This window comes from Pipistrellus hanaki (assembly GCF_964339955.1).
Source record: "Pipistrellus hanaki genome assembly, chromosome: 7".
Classification (NCBI taxonomy): Eukaryota; Metazoa; Chordata; class Mammalia; order Chiroptera; family Vespertilionidae; genus Pipistrellus; species Pipistrellus hanaki.
The window spans coordinates 72,216,719-72,236,968 of NC_140509.1; the positions used below are offsets into that span (position 1 = coordinate 72,216,719).

The following is a 20,250-nucleotide window of genomic DNA, read 5'->3' on the forward strand; positions in this document are numbered from 1 at the left end:
GCAGTCATTAACCCAACATTTGTGATTGTTTTGCAAGCAATTTTGCTGTTAAGTGCCATGCACACTTGAAAAGGTAGTTCTATTGTCTTTGGGTGTCATTGAAAAGGCCTACAATAATTTGTTTTTGTTTTATTGAAGGGTTGGTAGACCTAGCTTGTATTTGTAGGACTCAGGAATGCAAATAGGTTAACTATTATGTAGGGTAGAATTCCAGAAGTGTAATCGCTGGGTGAAAAGGCAAGTGTATTAAAGCTTTGATAAATAAAACCAGATTGCTCTCCAAAAAAGAAAGTGACACTTGCTCTCCTATTGTCACCCCACCTATGGTCAACACTGGATAATATTAATCCTTTTATATTTTGCAAGTGATAGAGACAAAACCCCTCACTTTTGTTGCAATTTGCTTTTACTTAAGTAGCAAGGATGACAGATTTTTCTTAAGATTATTGGGGCGTTAATTAGGACAATTTGTTTTTTTACTAATTATTTGCCAGGATGGCCTTGTCAGCTCCACATGGTAATGTCTTTTATTTTATCTATTTTTAGAGATTCGAAAGTTCCAAAATTGAAGCTATGCTTGAGGTGAGAAGGCTGGAAAGCTGTCTGACTGCACAGCAGATACCAGACTTCAAACGCTATCTCATACTGCTACTGCTTTTCATCTATTATTCAAACCTTATTTGTCAGCTTCTTACCTCTCATATGTGAAATTAAAAATTTCCAGGTTTGCCTTAGCAGGTTAGGCCCAATTGGTAGAGTATCAACTTGAGGACTGAAGGGTTCTGGGTTTGATTTTGGTCAAAGATATGACTGCAAGCTCAAACTCAGTCCCCAGATCAGGGCATGTGCTGGAGGCAAACAATTGATGTGTCTCTCTCACATACATGTTTTTCTCTCTCCTTCTCTTCGGCTCTCTAAAAAATCAATTAAAAGGTATCTTTGGGAGTGACTAAGAAAAAATTCAGGTTTTTATATTTCATTCTGAAGATATTTGTTTGCTTTTATTAGTAAACTGTACAGCTTGATAGATTAAAGTTGGACATTATGCTTTAGAGCAAGAACTGGAGAGGATATTAAAATAAGACAGTTAAATACATGGCTTATAATGCTTCAGCCCAATTATCGAAATTTGATGAGGCAAAGATATTTCAAGACTTTATGTATTTTTATTCCTACTGTTCTTGGGAACCATGAGCCCCTGATCTGTGCGGAGTTTGCAGCAAAGATATAGTAACTTCTGCCTCAATTAAGTTATTTTTCCAAGCCCAGAGTTCTTTTCTGCACTAAAACATATTTTATATTTTTGAATTTTTTATGAAATTATCACATAGGCAGAGTCACCATCTTTAAAATATTTTTATCATGTAGACATTAATTGTTTTATAGTGATACACCAATTAATGTCTACATGATAAAAATATTTTCATTTTAGAACTACTACGGGGTGGGGGCGGTCAGTGGTATCATGAATTTCTAACATATAACTGAATTTGTAATCATATGGCTATATCTTTTTACAAAGGCCTAGGTATGTTGGGGTATTGTTGTAAGCTTTTATTTTCCCTTTTTTAATTCTTCAAATTATTGGTTATATTACTTTAAAAATCTCATGTAAATATAAAACGATAATAAGACTCTCACCCAGATGTTTTCTTAACTAAAATCCTAACTTAATGATGGCAAATATTCAGAGCACTTAGAATTAATACTATTGGATATTGTGGAGAGACTTTTCAAATTCATTGACACAGTATTCTTGTGTGGTAGGGAGAAGTAGAGATGGAAATGAAGCCAAATTATTGTGTTGTATTTTTTTTTTTCCTGTTGGGTTAGAGATGAGAAAATAAACATACAGTCAGACCTGAATCTTGGTGAGGCCCCATGTAAAACCTTATTCACCAGTTCTCTCAATTAGGACTCTCCATTAGGTTAGAATGGCCATTGACTTACATGTCACTAAAATGTCATTGTATAGCAGTGATTTTTATTGCTTGAGAAATCTTTATTACATGTAGCAGTTCCACTAAATGGTAAACATATATGTACTCTCTAGAGCAAGGAACTTTGAGAAGAGAAAGTTTTATTGTGGGTCAGGATTCAGCACTGACTTGCCTAGAAGTTGACACTTGCAAAGGCCATAGTAAGCCTCACTAAACCTGTGGTTCAAGCCTAGAATGCTTCCTTTATGAGAAAAAGGGCAAAGGTCCCTGACAACAAGGTTTCTGACATCACTCAATGCCAACGTAACGATCTTCTTGTGTTTGTGTGAGTGGCTTGTTAGCTGTGGACCTGGCCCAAACTGTTTCAATGGTGCGCAAAGTGAGAATTAATTAATGTGTTCATAGCAGTAGTTACGTATTGATGGAAATGATATCTAGTTTATTTTATAAATAAAGAAAATGGCAGAAAGAGCAATCATTCTTTACATTTAAGAATGTAATTTAGTTGATTATCATTTCCTTGAAGTGTATTTCAAAGTCTTACAAAAATTTTTGAATTGTTGACCTTCTTAAAAGGTAGCCGAGTGCATTTAAGTTTCCTTTGCCACTGTGACATAAAACTTTGAATTCAAAGCCTCAAAGCAGAGGTTGGGTTGTGGGATTTCATTTTACATGGCTCAGCATTTAGCAGAACTCCCTTCATAAATGAAACATGATCCATTACCCATCATGCTTGAGTTGAAATTAGCCAGAATGTGTCTGATATGGGTGAAGTAGAGCCCGTCAGGAATCCCTCCACCAGAAACAAAACAAAACAAAACAAAACAAAACAAAACAAAGAAATGTTTAAACGTGACCCTGGGTGGATTCCGATTTTACCAAGATGTAAATATGGTTTTAGTTGGGAATTTTATTTTTCAGTACATTTACTTTCAGTTACTTTGTTCAATGGCTTTCTCTAGATTGTGTATCTAACACTAAGGGGGAAAAAAAAGTAAAAGAGATTTTACTGGAATAGATAAAAGGATAAAAACTAGGAAAAGACACTTGGGTAAATACACTAATGATCTTTGGAGAAGCACTTAGTTTCTTATTCTGGGATTAATGTGAGGGGCTGCTGCAAAAATTGCCCTACCAAAATTGCTTTAAATTTATTATGATGTTTTAAAGCTAGGGAAGGTACTTGTTAATACACATTTCGAGGGAGAATAGGTGAATTTTAAAGGTTGTCAAGCAAGAGAGACAGGACAGTGTTATGATCATACAAATTCCCAGCCTTGTCTACCTATTTAAATAAAATTATTTGCTGACATTACTAATCAGTGAGGCTTTTATTGCTCTCTCTGTTAGAGATCCTCTCCTGTCTGTGGCATCTGGCCTGAGAGACTGCCATGTGATGTGGTTCAAAGTTTACTACAGTTTATCCTCAGGGGATGAGGCACTACCATTTCAATACCTGGGTCATGGTTAAGAGTCAAGAGCGCACTGTGTCTGCATTCAGGTCCTGGCTCTGATACTTTCTTGTCCTGTGGACCTGGTGAGATGCTTTTCGTGAATAGTCCCTTTTCTATTTTCATAAACCACTTTTCATCTGTGAAGTCATTTCTATGGCTCTTTGGCATGTAATCAGCCATCAACTGCATAAGGAGGTTAGATGAAGTCACATACATAGTGTCAGGGCTTCCCAGGTCTCACAGGCTTATTTTGGGACTTCAGCCTGTGCCAGAGAGCTGAAAGGTAGGTACTGAGACTTGGATTGCTCAGACCTCTCTTTTTGGTCCCCCCCATGATGGACATATGCTTCCATGTATTTCAGACAGATAATTGCTAGCTTTTTCTTTTCTTTTTCTTTCTTTTTTAATATTTACTTTGCTGATTCCCACAACTACTCTTCATTTTATTTTAGTTATAGAAAGAACTCTGAACTTGTGACCTCTAGAAGAAGAAAATAAATGAGTTGTTGGTTTGTAACTTTGGGAATGCCCTCGGTCAGTGGTCGGCAAACTCATTAGTCAACAGAGCCAAATATCAACAGTACAACGATTGAAATTTCTTTTGAGATTTTTTTTTTTAACTTAAACTTCTAAAGGCACTTCTTCAAAATAGACTTGCCCGGGCCATGGCATTTTGTGGAAGAGCCATACTCAAAGGGTCAAAGAGCCGCATGTGGTTCGCGAGCCACAGTTTGTCCACCAAAGCCCTAGGTAAAATTCGAAACTGTACATGGAGGGTGAGGAGAGAGATCTGAGAAAGAGGAGGCAGACCACTCAGGATGGTAGGTGGCATTTAAAAAAATATATATTTTATTGATTTTTTTTTTTTAGGATAGAGAGTTAGAAACATCAATGAGAGAAACATTGATTGGCTGCCTCCTGCACACCCCCTACTGGGGATGTGTCTGCAACCAAGGTACATGCCTTTGACTGGAATCGAACCTGGGACCCCTCAGTCCGCAGGCTGACACTCTATCCACTGAGCCAAACTGATTTCAGCGATAGGTGGCATTTTTAACAAGCAAGGGAACGTCCTAATGATGCTTGCCATAGGTGGTCATAAGATGGGTAGATCCTCACACCTGCCTGTTAGCATCCTAAAAGTTTATATAGAGTACTTAACAGGGTTCAGTCATGAATACCATTCAGATGGTTTCAATAATACATTTCTCTCTGAAGGCTGTTTCAGTGGTGGGACATCTATTCCAGGGACATGGGAGGGGTCCAATTGTCTGGGTCCAGGTCTTGGGTCAACCAGGGTCATGTCCTCTCACTGACCTCCTCCAACATGAGTGCATAATGTATTCCTGTGTTCCTGCACACTATGTATGTAAATATCTGCGTGCATGGATGCCATGTACATACAGGGACACAGTGTTAAAAATATTGCCCTTTGTGGTCTTAAAAGTGTGAAGCCCAGATGAGCGGACCTTAAAAGTGTCTTTAGCTCCCTCACATTCTCACTTTTTACTTATCTCTCTCTCCAGCCAGACAATCTGATTTCATTTCAGGCATATTATTGTCATTCAGAGGCTATTTCAGCTTCCTGGCTGTGGCTATTGCTTCTCATGTTGATATATAGGAAAGAAAATTGAGTAATATAGAGGTGCTGCAGAAATCGAAGATCCTTGGCTGTACGCTTTTTAACCAGACTGTGCACTACCCATAACTTTCAGAATATTTAATATCCCAGTGATCTAAGTCAGGGGTTGGTGAGCTATGGCCCACAGGCCAACACCATCCTGCCACCTGTTTCAGTAAATAAAAGTTTTATTTGAATACAGCCCTACCCCATTGTTAGGTGTTGTCTATGGCTTTTTTCTTGCTACAATGACGGTTAGGTAGTTGCTACAGAAATGGCATGGCCAACAAAAGCTAAAATATTATTAACTGGCTTCCTGCTGATAAAGTTTGCTGACCTCTGATCTAAAGGAAGGTGTTTTCCTAACCGAACAAATATCTGATGTGCGTGTTCAGGGAGTCCTGGTTATGGTATTATGGTAATATCGCCTTTATGGAAATTCTGTTTAGTCTTTCTGTGTATGTTAAATGGAAGCCATAGGTTTTTCTCTCATTTAGGCTTTAGTGGTTTAGTGTGTGCATAGGGTTTCACTTGTATAGCATATACTAGCTATACAGAATCCATGGTAAAGAATGAGGCATGAAAAGAAGGCTGCTTTAAAATCAAACTTGTTGAGTGTTAGGGTCTTTACAAGTATTATTACTAATCCTCATGCCACTGGACTGTGTCTATTATTATCTTGATTTTCCTGGGAATAAAATAGAAGCTCAAAGCAGCAAAATAGCAAAGCTCTGTATGTACTTTAGTCATCACTCGGTGCTGCGTCCACAAACACTGTCTTCTACCATCTAAGTAGTGGTGTGTGCGAGTGCCTTAAAATTCCTTAGGTCTCATTAATGGAAATAATGGAAATTTAGGAGATTTTAATCTTGTTTCTCAGCAAAGATAAAGGGGAGTGAAATTGGACTTATTCCATTCTGGTTAATTCAGTCCCTTGAAAGGAAGACTTGTCTGTCAGTTGGAGTATAGTATAGCATTTGCTTTGATTCTTACACAATTTCAGTAGAAGTCTTACAAGTGAAATAATCTTGGATTATACATATTAAATATATATTCTTGTCTGGAAATGGAATTCTTTGGATGAACAGTTAGATAATTTGTGGGTGTGTCTGAAATGAGTTCTCTCATCATTAAGAGTTCTTTGTATCATTAAATGATAGGGTTAGATTTCCACAAATTTGTCTTAATTCTTTTCCTTTATGAAGAAACTAGGCTTACATAATATTTTCACATACTAATTAATTAAATACAAGCAGGGCAAAAAGACTTTTTCTGGATCTGAAGTGATTATCTTTTAAGGAATTCTTATTCATAAATTTTCTTCACTTTGGTATTGAACCAGAGCAATGTATTATGACCAGTGACTCATACCATGCCCTCAAAGGTATTAGTCCTTTGCATCTACTTGGGATATTTCTTCCTTTTTGAGTTTTAATACTTAAATTGAGAAAAAGTGTTACCTATCCTTAGAGCAGATATAAACTATACAAACATTGATCACAATATGACAGTTTTTATTTTGTACTTTGTGTTCTCAGAAGTTTGGAGTTAAAAGGAAAAAGAAATTATATATATATATATATATATATATATATATATATATATACACACTAAGATATCCCAGAAGATTGCAGATGAAATAAGAATTTTACTTAAAAGCATCAATTTTTACACTTTTTCCAGTAGTCTATTTTTCTGGGCATAGACTATATGAACTCAGATTATAAATGGAATTACATTTAAGATATTCAGTAATAAATTTCTTTTTATTCTTTTGAACTGTAATAGTGTGTGTTTTTTTCTTTTGATTTTTTTTTTTTTGGTGTGTGAAATATGTTGGCTTCTTTGTAATGAGTTTTGGGGATTATACCAATAAACTTATATTATGATTTTGGATTAGCATAGATAAAGCTGACCTTTTCAAAGTCAGTTTAATTCAGTATGCATGTGGCCTGATGTGACATGTATTAATCTTTCTTTGTGTCCTTAAGAGAGAAAATATTTTCCCAAAGCTGATGATCACTAAGTGAGCAAATTTGTGAGTCCCATCTTAATTCACAGTTGCAAAATTTAATTTGACCATTTCTGAGGGTCATAAAGCACCTGTGCTGTTATTTTTGCCAACCTATTTTGTCCAAAGTCTTGCTTCTTACCTTTTAAAACTATATTCCAAGTAATTAAAATTATAAAAAGAAATACTGTCTGTATCTTTAGTTGATCAAAGTGTGCTCTTTACAGATAGTATAGAACTGTGAAAGATAATTCTGTCTACTGCTTGCTGTTATGCTCAATCAGAAAGTTAAGACCGGTCAGATGAGAACGAGGAAGATCCTCATATAATGGATTTAAAATAAATCTCCTTCATAAAATGTTCAGAGCTGTCCAGGGCCCTGTTGACTTTTTTATTTATTTTTCCAGTTTAACTTTGTTCTCAATCAACCTGACCCTGCATTTTATTGAGAAGCTTGACTTAAGAAAGGATTTGAGTTTTGCATCCATTCTGCTGGGATTCCCCAGAAAGGGTCTCTATTTTCACACTCTCTCACAGAGCCACCACCAGCTGTTCAAATAAGCAGTCAAGAGTCTCTGGAAAGGCTAGATGTTTAGGCCATATAATTTTTGCGTTAGGGATAGTTTATTTGGGAGGGAGGGAGGGGGGATATGCCTAGTATTTCAGCCAGTGTTTAGGAATGGAAAGAAATTCTGGCAAGTCCAAATTAGCTTGATTTTTATTTTTAGGTAAATAGCTTGCAAAGCCTTGTAAATGGCTTGTTCTAGTGGAAGCCAACAGAGGGATTAGCAAGCTGTGAAATGGCTATTCAGCAGTAATTACCCTCTAAGAGTCCAGGAACTTGTCACCATTTCCCTGCCACGATTTGCAGGTACTTGCTATGGTCTTATCACCATTAGCAAACACAACAACTGAGAATGGAAGATGTTTCCGTGCTCAGTTTTCCTCCTCTCTGCCTAACCGAATTTCTTAGACATCATTTCAGTACTGTCTCCTTTTGTGCTTCCATTTAGCTCAGGGAAACTGTAAAATTCACGACTTATGTTCCTACGTGGATTAGAACCCTGCTAAGGTATTTCTCTTAAGTAGATTATAATACTACACATAAAGTTGTCTTGAAGTCAGCTATAGAAGATTATGTATTTATTATAAAAGATTTTATATCTAGGCTTTGTAGTGGGCCTTACATGGTGAACAGAGATTGTGTATAATGAAATCACCTCAAGATATAGTATGTCATATCTATTGTATGGTTGAATAAAATTCCCTACCTCCACATCCCTCCCCCCATTCCTCTTTAAACTATCTATGACTGCTAGAATTATTATTATAATTATTTATAAAATATGGCTTGGATTATGTCATCTAGCAATGCATTAATACAATGTACAAATTAGTTATAAAATACAAAAATATTTTTTAAAAAAACCTTTTACTACAGATTTATTGAGATTCTCTATATGGGGTGTACGGATATATGGTGCCTCCTAGATTATAATTTACTTTAAATTAAAAGTGTTCTTAACACTGAAGTCAAGTGGACTAGGAGCTATTTCCAAGGCTCTTGACTGATAAGGCAGTGATGCACCACAAACTGTAGGGGCTGACCCACTTTTTTTTTGCACAACTACTCCTAGGTATTGCTTTTCAGGACCTGGAATCTAAAATTAACAATGGCTGTGAAGGAAGGCAATTAAGGCCATTTGTCTTTCAAATGAGCCAATGTAGGTTCCACTGGTAGTTGAAATTTACCTAGAGAGGGCACTTGCCATTATAAAGGGCAGCGGGGGCCCTCAAGGCATGATGTGTTGCTAAGCGATAAGTCATCTTGGGGTTGATAGCAAATTATATTTTGAGAAAAAAAAAACCTTTCCTTGCTATGTAAAGATGCATTTCTTAGCAATTCTCTTCATTGATTGGTTTTAAATTAAAAATACATAATTTATTGATGAGAGCATTATCTAGAAAGGCTATTTTAAGCATATTTAAAGGAGAGTATTAAGCTCTCAAGCTGCTGAAGTGTAGTTGTCTTAAAGGGTTGATGTAGCTACATATGAGTGAATCAAGGATATCAACATACATACAGGCAGGCCTCGGGTGACGGGGGAGATCCGTTCCTATGGCGATGTAACATGATTTTCTCTATAAGTCAGAACCCACCCACGTAAGCACCTATGTCACTCACATGGAGCACATCCACAACAGGAATGAAGTGACACAGTAACAAATATTTAAAGCAAATAGAACAATGCCTGACCTTTACTGGTGGTAAATAACGGAGATGGCAACCAAGGTTACTCGAGGATGGCCTGTATTCTGCTTTGAAAAAGGTCCTAAATGCCTTCTGGACTTCTCCCATCTTGCCTTCTTTGCTTGTGAAACTGGCTTGTTTCTCTCATTAGTAAGGGACTTAACTTTTTTCATATGCAAATGACAAACTTTTGATAGGGAAAACTAGTTCCTTGTTTACTGAGAATTTATTGGACTGCAGTTTGCCACTCCTTTGCCTGCTGTTTGGTCACAGAATTCATTGAGTTTCTTCATGAAGATTCCTCTTGGAAACTAAACAAATAAGCTACTTGAAAGGAGACAGGTGATTGGTTTTCCTCATTAAACCCTCTGCTGGAGTTTCATTAGTACTAATCCATTTTCTTTCATGATTAGACATATAGGCCAGTTCTTATTTTCATGATTTGAATAAGCAAAATATGTTGAGTTGTATGTGCCTGTATATATGTGGGCTGGAAAGCAAATGTAATTAATCTCTCTGTCATAAAATGTTCCCTGAAAATAAATCCAGGAAAAGTGACTCATGTAAAGGGGAAAAAGCTACCTCCATTTAAAAATAGCTGTTATTCAATGAAGCTGAAGTGATGGGTGTGATTATTGGCTAATATGATGGGTTTCATGCTTCAGTTCCCCCCCTCGTATTGTCATAATTGTGTATAAAAGTAATCTAAATAAAATATTAAAGCATTTGAAACTCTATAAAGCTTCAATTGTTTCATTTGCTATTATACATGATACCAAAAAAATGTGGGTATGGTTGAGTCCAAGTTCTAGACTCATGAAAAACGAAGAATGAAGTCATGGACAAAAACAATTAATGGGACCAAAGTTTATTGGGAGAGGCCAGTCCTGGAAAAGGTGCAGCTGGGGTTCCAGTTGCAGGCCAGTGTCCAGAGCTTCCTTTCCATGTTACAGTCGGGAGTAGTTTCATGTCCAAGTGAATTAAAGTCCAATAATCCATGTGTGGAGGCCTTCATGGCCATAAGCCACATGGACACAGGGATGTGCTCCCCCTACATCCCACCCTGGAAACAATGAAAGTCAGGAACCCATAACGTGCAGGGGGGAGGGATGGAGGGAGGGAGGGAGGGAGGGAGGGAGGGAGGGAGGGAGGGAGGGAGAGAGAGAGAGAGAGAGAGAGAGAGAGAGAGAGATATGTGCCTTTTAATTTAGGCTGTGGGTAGTCTTGCTAGCTCCTAATTTGTCTTTTCAAAGAATTTTGCCTTAGCAATATCCTTTTGATTGGTTTATACACCTTACTGCCTTGTGATTGGTTATCTGCACACTTCCTGTCTTAGTAATACCCATACATTTTAAAGTTCATGCCTCTGGCTTGCATCTCCTTCCTTTCCGCTCAGTGGGTGCCTTAATAACTTAGTCTAGTTGGGTTCTCCCAGCTTTACTTCCTTTCCCATGGTTTTACCCCTAATCCACCCAGCTTCCTTCTGCCTCCTCATAAGTAGATTTCAACTTATTCTTTCAAATCAAGGGACTTGCTAAGACTTAAGTACTGACTTCACCTTTTTGAACTTGGTTTATGGAGAAAGAAAGTTTTTATTCTTTTTCGTTTCCCCGTTATATCCACTAAAGTTGTTAAAAACTGTTTAGATTCTGTGTGGTTTATAAGTTTCAGGTAAGATTCCCTATACGTGTATCTAACACTCTACATGTATCTCATGTTATTTTTAGTATTTTAAAACCTGTGCCTCAGCCTTCCTTTTGAGGTTCCAACTGGAGCTACTGATAGAAATTTTAATTTATGTGAAAATGTAGCAGGAGTAGTGATAAGCAGGAGAGTTCCATTTATTACTAAAATTATAGTACTGCATTGCATATTTCAGTATGTTTCCTTCCCCAGCGTGCTCTTCATTTTTAGCATGCCTGCTTAGCATGTAGCGATCTAAGCGTCCTTCTGTTCCCGTTTCAGGTGGCTGTACTTTCGATGATGGTCCCGGGGCCTGTGATTACCACCAGGATCTGTACGATGACTTCGAATGGGTGCATGTTAGTGCTCAAGAACCTCACTATCTGCCACCTGATATGCCTCAAGGTGAGAATCCTTCTGTTTTACCCAGTGCTGGGGGAATGGCATTGGAATATGTAGCATCTTCTAATTTTCAGTATAACACAATAGTCTAATTGTTACAACACACTGCTATGGTCAAGCTACTTGACCACATCTGAGAGCCTTGATTTATTTTTTGTTTTTCCCTCAGTGACTTTCTTTCCTATTGATCTTCATGAGCTCACTATATCTTAGTTATTTATCTCTGACTTTTGGGAAAATGCTGTTTTCTTCTTAGTCCTGTATATATATAAAAAAAAATTCAAATGGAAATGAAACCAAGAAAAAAAAAAGTAAAATGAGGAAAAATCAAAGTTCTTTAATGAATAATCTAAAATGTGAGGTCAGCTCACTTGGTACTTGTATAGGTCTGATCCAATTAGACTGAAGGAAGGAAGGACCTTTACTTCCTGGTGAGGAGATTGATTTTCTCCTTTTCCCTGGACATAAGCATGCTAGGGGCTCTGAGGAAAGGCAGCCTGGAGACCAAATTGTCAAATAGAGAAGGTCTTTTCTGAGTGAAATGTAAAAAAGAGAGCTCAGCCTTGTTCATTCTTTACCCTGTTCTTGTTAAATCATTAGGTTATTGGTTTTGTGAAGTTAAATATTTCATTATTGCTTAAACCAGTTTGAGTTGTGTTTTCTCTTAACTAACTTAGGAGATATATATATATATATATATATATATATATATATATATATATATATATATATAGAGTCACTTTATACACCATCAGACTAATATTTGTGACTCCAATTCTACATAGTAATTTGGAATTAATGCCAAACCCTGCGTATATATGTTTAACAACTTTTATTGTAATAATTGAAAATGAAAATGGGAATTTTAAAATACTGTACTAAAGAGAATAAACTGTTTCCTTCCCATATTTGTAAGAAACAAATGTGATATAATGATACACTGTATACAATCATCCTAATATAATAAGAACGGTGGAAGGCCAGAATTGCCGGTTGACCAGTCTATATGACGCGCACTGACCACCAAGGGGCAAACACTCAATGCAGGAGCTGACCCCTGGTGGTCAGTGTGTTCTTTCTGCAGAGTGCTACACAGCCAGAAGCTGGGCTCACGGCTGGCGAGTGTAGCAGCAGTGAGGAGAGCCTCCCCTGCCTCCATGGCAGTGCTAAGTAGTAGTGAGCCGGGCGGTAAGGAGCAGCAAGCAGGCGGGCAGTAAGGAGCGAGGTGTCTCAAACTGCAAGAGGGATGTCCGACTGTTGGCTTAGGCCTGATCCCCAAAGCTGGCTGGTGAACATCTCCCAAGGGGTCCTGCACTGCGAGTGGGCCCAGGCCGGGCTGAGGGACTCGAGGCACAAATTTTGTGCACCAAGCCTCTAGTCCTATCTAATAAAAAGGTAATATGCAAATTAACCATCACTCCATCACAAAAGATGGCAGCGCCCATAGCCACAAGTTGGCAGTGCCCAGTCCTCTCAGCCCCACCAAAGTCTTCCAGTCCCAAAGGGCGGCCACTGAGAGTGAGCAGCGTGAGTGGCCTGCAGAGATGCTTGCTGTGTCACCATGGTGATGAGGCAATAGTTCTGTGATGGGCCTCTGGGCCACTGAGAGCCTCTAGGCCTCGCAGAGAGCTAGTGGTGCATGTATTCGTGTGCAGGGCTATTAGCATGTATATAATACACTGTGGAGGAGAAACAAACTTTTCTCCACCCTCAAGGTTTTTCTGGCTAGTTTAGCCAGAGAAAATAACCAAATTTAATGTATAGATGTGTGAGGGGAACCCCACATACACGGGAGATTCAGAGACCCCACCTGCAGGAGAGGTGCAGAAATAGAAAGGGAACATAAGACATCCTGAGCCAGGGATGAGGTAAGGTGCCTTGGGGGCCTTAAAGGGCCATTGCCTGATGAAAAGAAGAGCTGTTGCTTAGGAAATAGAAATCTGTCCTGCCCTACAGGAAGATGAAAAGAGGTTATCTCTGGCAATCTCTTATTATGGGCAAGTTCTTCTAGGTAGTTAAGGGAGGGGCAGACTTTTCCCTGGAGCCTGCTGCTCAAGTTGCCTTTAGGTCAAAACAGTCTGCACACCACAGAGGCACCTCTTGGGGTGACGCGCCCTGGACTCCCACAACTAAATATAATAATATTTAACAGTGTAACATAGTAATATACTATATAACACATAATCATCAATTGTGATATAGAATCATACATAATCGATGGGCTATTCCTAATTTCAGTTTTAAACTACATTTGTAGTATTTTTTACTGTGAATCCTTTAAAGTACTTTAATCTTTATGAATTTTCTAAATTCAGAAAAGCCTTTCTAAACTGAGTGTGAATTTCAGACATGGCATTTTTAGACATAGCCGACGGAAATGTCATTTCTGGCGATTGAACTTGCTAAGTAATATGATGTGGAAAAATACAAAAATTGGAAGCACCAACAATAAACCATCACACACCACAAGTTCACAAAGAAAATAAAACCGAACGTTACCTACATTTCCAAAGTAGGGTTTTTAATGAATATAGTAAATATATCCTTTGGAATGTTTTTTAACTGGTTCACCTGATGATGTTTCTTTGAGAGTTGGGTGAAGTAAATCTGCTTTCTGTCCCCAATTGTCACTTTCCTTCGCTGAGTTCGCAAATAGTTATTTGTGAAGCTGAACTGATCCATAATTTTCTTGCAAGAGGAATAAATTGGTACTCGCTGGCTGACACCCTTGGCTTCTTAGTTTGACCCTTATGTGTCAGCAGACTCATTTACTTTTGTGCATAGGTTTGTATTTTTCCTTCAAAGGCACATAACCTTATTTTCCCGGTACATGTTAATTAAAGGAACTTCTGTTATATGTCACCTGAATTTTCTCTGTGATATATTTAGACCAATTTTTTAAAAAAATCTAAGAAAGGGGTGGTTTGGGACACATACATTCTCACTGTTTATCATCAGAGAACAATCAGAAATATGTTGATTTATGGAAATGCTACCATTGTTAATTACCACTGGAGATGGATAATGAATAGGTGAAGAGATACTGCTCAGATGACCTTGTGGGCTAACCTTTGATGAACAGCTTAATGGGTGGTTACAGTGCAGAATGATATGCGCAGAAAGGGAAAGTGTTTGAAATTCAGGCACATCTTCCAATTAGTAGGACATTAAGTCATTAATCATGCAGAGGAGGAAGAAAGGTCACGGCCACTTTATTTTTGCCAAATGTAACTTGTGTTTAGTCTTCAGAGAAGGTGAAAGAGAGCATCTATTCTTATACTCTTCATTTACTGGTCTCTTTTTACAATATATACCCCACCCCCATTTCCCTTTAAAATGCTCACTGAACATTATCTGTTCATAAGATGGAAAAAAGGAGACATTTAGATTTATCATTAAAATGTAATGAACAATCCACTTATTTTCAAATAAATTACCAGGCATGTTTTCTTTTTACATTTACTAAAACAAAACAAAACAAAACAAAAAACCAACCCCCCCCCAAAAAAAAAAAAAAAAAACCACACACACGAAAAAAAAACGCACATCTCAAATATTTGGCAATTCTGAAGTAAGTCTGGATTCTGATGCAAACTGGTATTGAACTGTCTCCATAAAATACATGGGCATTTTTAATTGGCTTCATTTTATTGACCTTTTTGGACTGGGAAAATATAGAAGGGAAGAAAGGCAGTGTCAAGAAACAGATTAGAATTAAAGGTGATTGAAGATGGGTAGAAGAGTAGAGCAAAGAAGAAAATTTTGTTCTCCCTTGAAGACATAATGCCATCAGTATTTGCTTACAATGATTTTTCAGCAGTTTCTTCCCCACACTACCTTTGTCTGGTGACTGAGAGGCCTGCTATAAATATTTCTAAAAATGTTCTTTTAGCCTGGCCAGAATGCTCACTGGTTGAGCATTGACCTATGAACTAGGAGGTCATGGGTCTATTCTCGGTCAGGGCATGCCCAGGTTGCTGACTTCATCCCCAGTGTGGGGCTTAAAGGAGACAGCCAATCAATAATTCTCTCTCATCTATATTTCTCCTTCTCTGAAATCAATAAAAAGATATATTAAAGTTTGTGTTTTTTTTATTGATTTCAGAGAGGAAGGGAGAGGGAGTGAGAGATGGAAACATCAATGATGAGAGAATCATTGATTGGCTGCCTTCTGTATGTTTCATACTGAGGATTGAGCCTGCAACCCAAGCATGTGCTCTGACTGGGAACTGAACCATGACCTCCTAGTTCATGGGTCAGCACTAACCACTAAGCCACACCGGCAGGGTGAAATCTCAGAGGTTTTGAATGTTTAGTTATCTTTCCACTTATCCACCTATCAAACTCTTACCCATTCTTACCTTGTCTAGTCAGGTTTCATCTGCTTTGGGAACATTTTCCTGACTGGCTTCGATTTCATATATTTCTTCTGTCTTCATATCCAAATATGCTCCCAGTGTTCTTTGTACTTATTTCAATTGCAACTATTATAGTATCATTATTTACATTCTTCTCTCCACTAAGCTATAATGTTCTCATGAACGTAAACTATACTTTTCATCTTTAATTTCCCAAGACACTATTTCATTTTGTTCAGGCAAAAATGTCAACTTATATAATGTGATTTAAAATAATTTAGTCAGGTGGTAAACCAAACAGGTATTTCAATTGTTATAAAATTAAGAAAAAATTCCCCCATTTCCCAAGTATTATGTTCAGTTCAATATAAGTTTTATTAGAAGACCTTCTCATAATTATTAATATTTGACTTTTGCCATGAAATTGTTTTACCTATTTATTTTGGATATACTACCAAGAAGTAGTTCCCTTTACAATCTCTTTGTCTTCTTAAAAGTCTGGAATATAAAAGAACAAAGCCACAAGGAATGAGATGTACAGAACTAGTTATTGTTTTTCATCTCGAATACATCTGTGTCCATGACTTTGTTTGTCAGACATTCTTTTATTTTGAAGTGACTTTATTTGACTATTTTGCTATATGTTCTGTCTTATATCTGAGAGTAGGGATCATGATTGACATCTCAGTACATTTATCTTTCACTGTAATTATAACTGCTTTTTCTTTTTAGCAGGTTTCTGTAAAATGACTAATTGAATTTTAGTTGAGAGTCTCTAGAGTACCTGTTTGACAGTATTTAAAGTTGTGGCTGTATTGTATCCCACTTTCATGCCCATGCATTTCACCGAAAATAATATAAGTCAACATACAGAGTTCCTTCTGTAAAATGCACACACACACAATATATATATGGTAAAATACAAAAGCCCTCTGTCATTAAATTAATCTGAAAATTAAAGTAAGGAATCATTTATCCTCTGACATAAAACAGTGAGGTGTGACTCAACAGTTTAAGGCCCTACTAGATCCCAATTCTGCCCCTTGTCAAGTACCTAAACTAAAATGTAGAGAGGAAATGACATTACAAAGAGAAAAATGAGAAATGTACAATGCTGATAGGAAATGCATCTTTATATAGAAACTAGAGGCCTGGTTCATGGATTTGTGCACCAGTGTGATCCCTCAGCCTGGCCTGCCCCCCCCCTCGTAATTCAGGACTCCTCGGGGGACATAGAACTGCTGGCTTCAGCTCAATCCAGGGAATCCCCCAGGGATACATTAGTGTGCGAAGTGGCAGGCAGCCTGGGAGGAGCCTGAGCCTGGGCTGGGCCCCAGGGTACCTGCCTCCTCTCAGTAGCCCTGCCACAGAGGCAGGAGAGGCTCTTGCTGCTGTGGTGATGCTCACCAGCCATTACTCTGGTGTCTGGCATCCCTGGGTCAGCTGAGTTGAGCATCTGCCCCCTGGTGGTCAGTGCTCGTCATAGTGACTAGTCAAGCAGCAGAACAGTTGACCTGTTGCTTAGGGTTTTATATATATAGATATTGCTTTTAGAACTGTATTTTATTTTTAATTTTTATCTCAGAATTATTAGCCAGGTTGTTAAAATAAGGCTTGCTTCTTCAAATATGTATTTGGAAAGACTAAATGTGTTTGTGTATTCAGTGGGGAACGTGCACATTTCACATGATTTTTGTGCCTGGCTTTCATCTCATAGTGTGATGTAACGAAAATCAAATAAAATGTTGGTGTCTACAATTTGATTCACATGATAACATTTTTTAAGATAACAATTTCAGCTATGTTTTCTATATAATGATACTAGTGTCTTCACTTTATGAGAGAAGACTTAGTCTTCATGTAGTAAACAATATTACGTGTGCAGTGTTGCACATTTTAATACTTCTGAGGATTAATATCAAGGGAGCTTTTTTGATAACTTACTTTTTTTTTTTTTTTAACCTATAGTCAATCTCTCTGGGGATTTTAAACACTCATTACAATGAGTGGATTATTTTGTGTAATATTTACACTCTATTACAGACAGTACAAGGCCTGTGTTTCTAAAAGGCCATAATTGCCAAAATCTTACATATTTGGACTAATAGAATTATTTGACAACCAATCTACCAGAGGCACACATAGCAGAGGGTGTTGGAATACAGTTATGTGCATATCGTGTTGGTAATGAGATATTGATTTGCAATATTATGGCTACTTCTGTTTGTGTTAGAGGGCAGAGCTAATCAGGCCACTATGTTGGTTTATTTTCTTTGTGTCATCTAGTTACTGTTGTCTGTTAAAATAGCCAAAGATGGTGGGTCTGTGCAGTTGTCCTAAGGAGAGGTGGGTGGCGTGGGGAGCAGGGAAAGGAGACAAGCAGGAGAGAGGGGGACGAGACCATTAACGCAGCAGGAAAACCTGGAAGTATTGGAGACAGGTGTTAGATCTAAGACAGACAGAGCCAGGAAATCTCAGTTGAAAACTGGAAGACTACGCATCATTCAGCGATTTTCAGATTGTATTCTTTTAAACAACATAATGCATGTTTTTTGGAAAGCAGAATTTCTCAGTAAAATCCTATACCTTAGAAAATTAGTGAAATTTTTGAGTTGAGTAGAATGAATCTGTCTAATAGCAAAATAACTCTTGCTCCAGAACCATCCTGCTTGATAATTACAGTTTGGCTGAAAAATAATCCTTGACTTGATGATGGACTTTTAAAGTCACTATACAGTCAGCTATGTATTATATTTATTTCACAGTGATCTTTATATTTTGTATAAAATGCCCCTTCTTTTCAAAATGTAAAAGCTTTAAATGACTGTTTCTTGAGTGTCACATGAACTGGACTCTCACACTTGTTTGGAATTTCTGCTGCCCTTCTGGGTTTCTTCCAGGATATTTTCACCCCCTAGGGTGATGCTTTGTCCTTCTTTTGATTTACCTGTCTGCTGTTTTTAGTTATTTGATGAGCACTTGCTGCATGTCTGTCTACGCAAACCTTTAGAAACACATATATTATCTGGTGTCTCATTAAAGCATGCATGGTTAAATAAAAATTCATGGACCGAAGGTCTCAGATTAAAGATTAGGGTTTGAAAATAGTTTTAAGACTTTGTTTGCAATGGGGTATTTTAGGACTGGAATTATGGGCTTATTTCAATGTGCTCTTCCAAACCATGTTATCATGCGTCTGTTAGTGCTTTTGTCCTCCACACAGAGAAGATAGTTTACCACATTTGAGTTGCTTATTAAATGCAGTAGGAGCTGGAGGCAGTGTGGGGTCAGAGAGTGAAAGGTGAGCCGCTTCAGGAAGGCTGGGTTTTAATGTAAGGACTATTACCCTTGTTGGACATAAATGCAGCATGAAGAATGTCTAAATTACAATGGACAGAAATGGCCTGCTGAGACAGGAGCATTTTCCTGGTATTTCTGGTACATAATGTATCTCAGTAGATATGTCCTAAAAAAATCTTATGGGGAAAAGACAGCCTACTATTAAACAAAGAAAAAAAATAGTATTGTGTCAGTGCTAGAGAACTTCTATCAATAGCTTGCTAAATGAATTAGGGATAAGCATGCAGACTTCATTTCAAAAGCCTATGTAGTCACCTTTAACACGTCCCTTCAAATCAATACATAGTCTAAAGAAACAAAATTGCTTGTCCTTGGGCAGAGTGCGAGGGAAAGGACAGTTATGACCTTATACTTTTCCTCTCCAAAAATAAACTTGCCTCATGACGGCTAGGTAACTCTCTTAGACACTTGTATTTTAAAAGCTTATTATCTTTTAAATACAAAAGACTGCCAGGAAAAGTATATACAAAAAAGCAGTGAAAGGCAAGTGATTGCAATTAGGGATTATTTAAAGAAATATGGGATGTAGTTCTAGCTAGGTGACTCAGTTGTTGGAGTATTGTTTCATACAACAAAAGGTTGCAGGTTCAATTCCTGGTTGCACAGGTTGACTTGTCAAATCTCATCCTATATAATAAAAGCCTAATATGCAAATCGATCAAATAGCAAAAAGTGGAACGACCGGTTGCTATGATGTGCACTGACCACCAGGGCTAGACGCTCAATGCAGAAGCTGCCCCCAACTCACAGGCCCCAGGCCAGCCAAGGTTGGTGCTAGCTGGGTCCCCCCCATCATGATAACATTCATGCCATCACCCCCTAGTGTCTGTGTCCGTTGGTTATGCTTAAATGAATGCATACAAGCCCTTTGGTTGATCTCGCCCTCTCCCCAACCCCCCTGATAAATGCTTCTCTGTCTCTGGATCTGTTTTTGTCCATCGTTTTATGTTGTTCATTATATTCCACAAATGAGTGAGATCATGTGATATTTATCTTTCTCTGACTGGCTTATTTCGCTTAGCATAATGCTCTCTGGGTCCATCCATGCTGTTGCAAATGATAGGAGTTCCTTCCTTTTTATAGCAGTGTAGTTAGTATTCCATTGTGTAGATGTGCCATGGTTTTCTAATCCTCTGCTGATGGACACTTAGACTGTTTCCAAATATTAGC

The 20,250-nt window shown here is 37.8% G+C and overlaps 1 protein-coding gene across 7 annotated transcripts in view; it reads left to right on the plus strand.

Annotated features, from left to right (window-relative positions):
• Positions 1-20,250, plus strand: part of PTPRK (protein tyrosine phosphatase receptor type K) — a 449,847-nt gene that overhangs the window by 105,770 nt on the left and 323,827 nt on the right. For all 7 annotated transcript variants that reach the window (XM_084889601.1, XM_084889599.1, XM_084889603.1 and 4 more), the window contains exon 2: positions 11,243-11,365. In XM_084889601.1, coding sequence (XP_084745727.1) covers positions 11,243-11,365 — 123 coding nt within the window. The remainder of the gene's footprint in view (positions 1-11,242; positions 11,366-20,250) is intronic.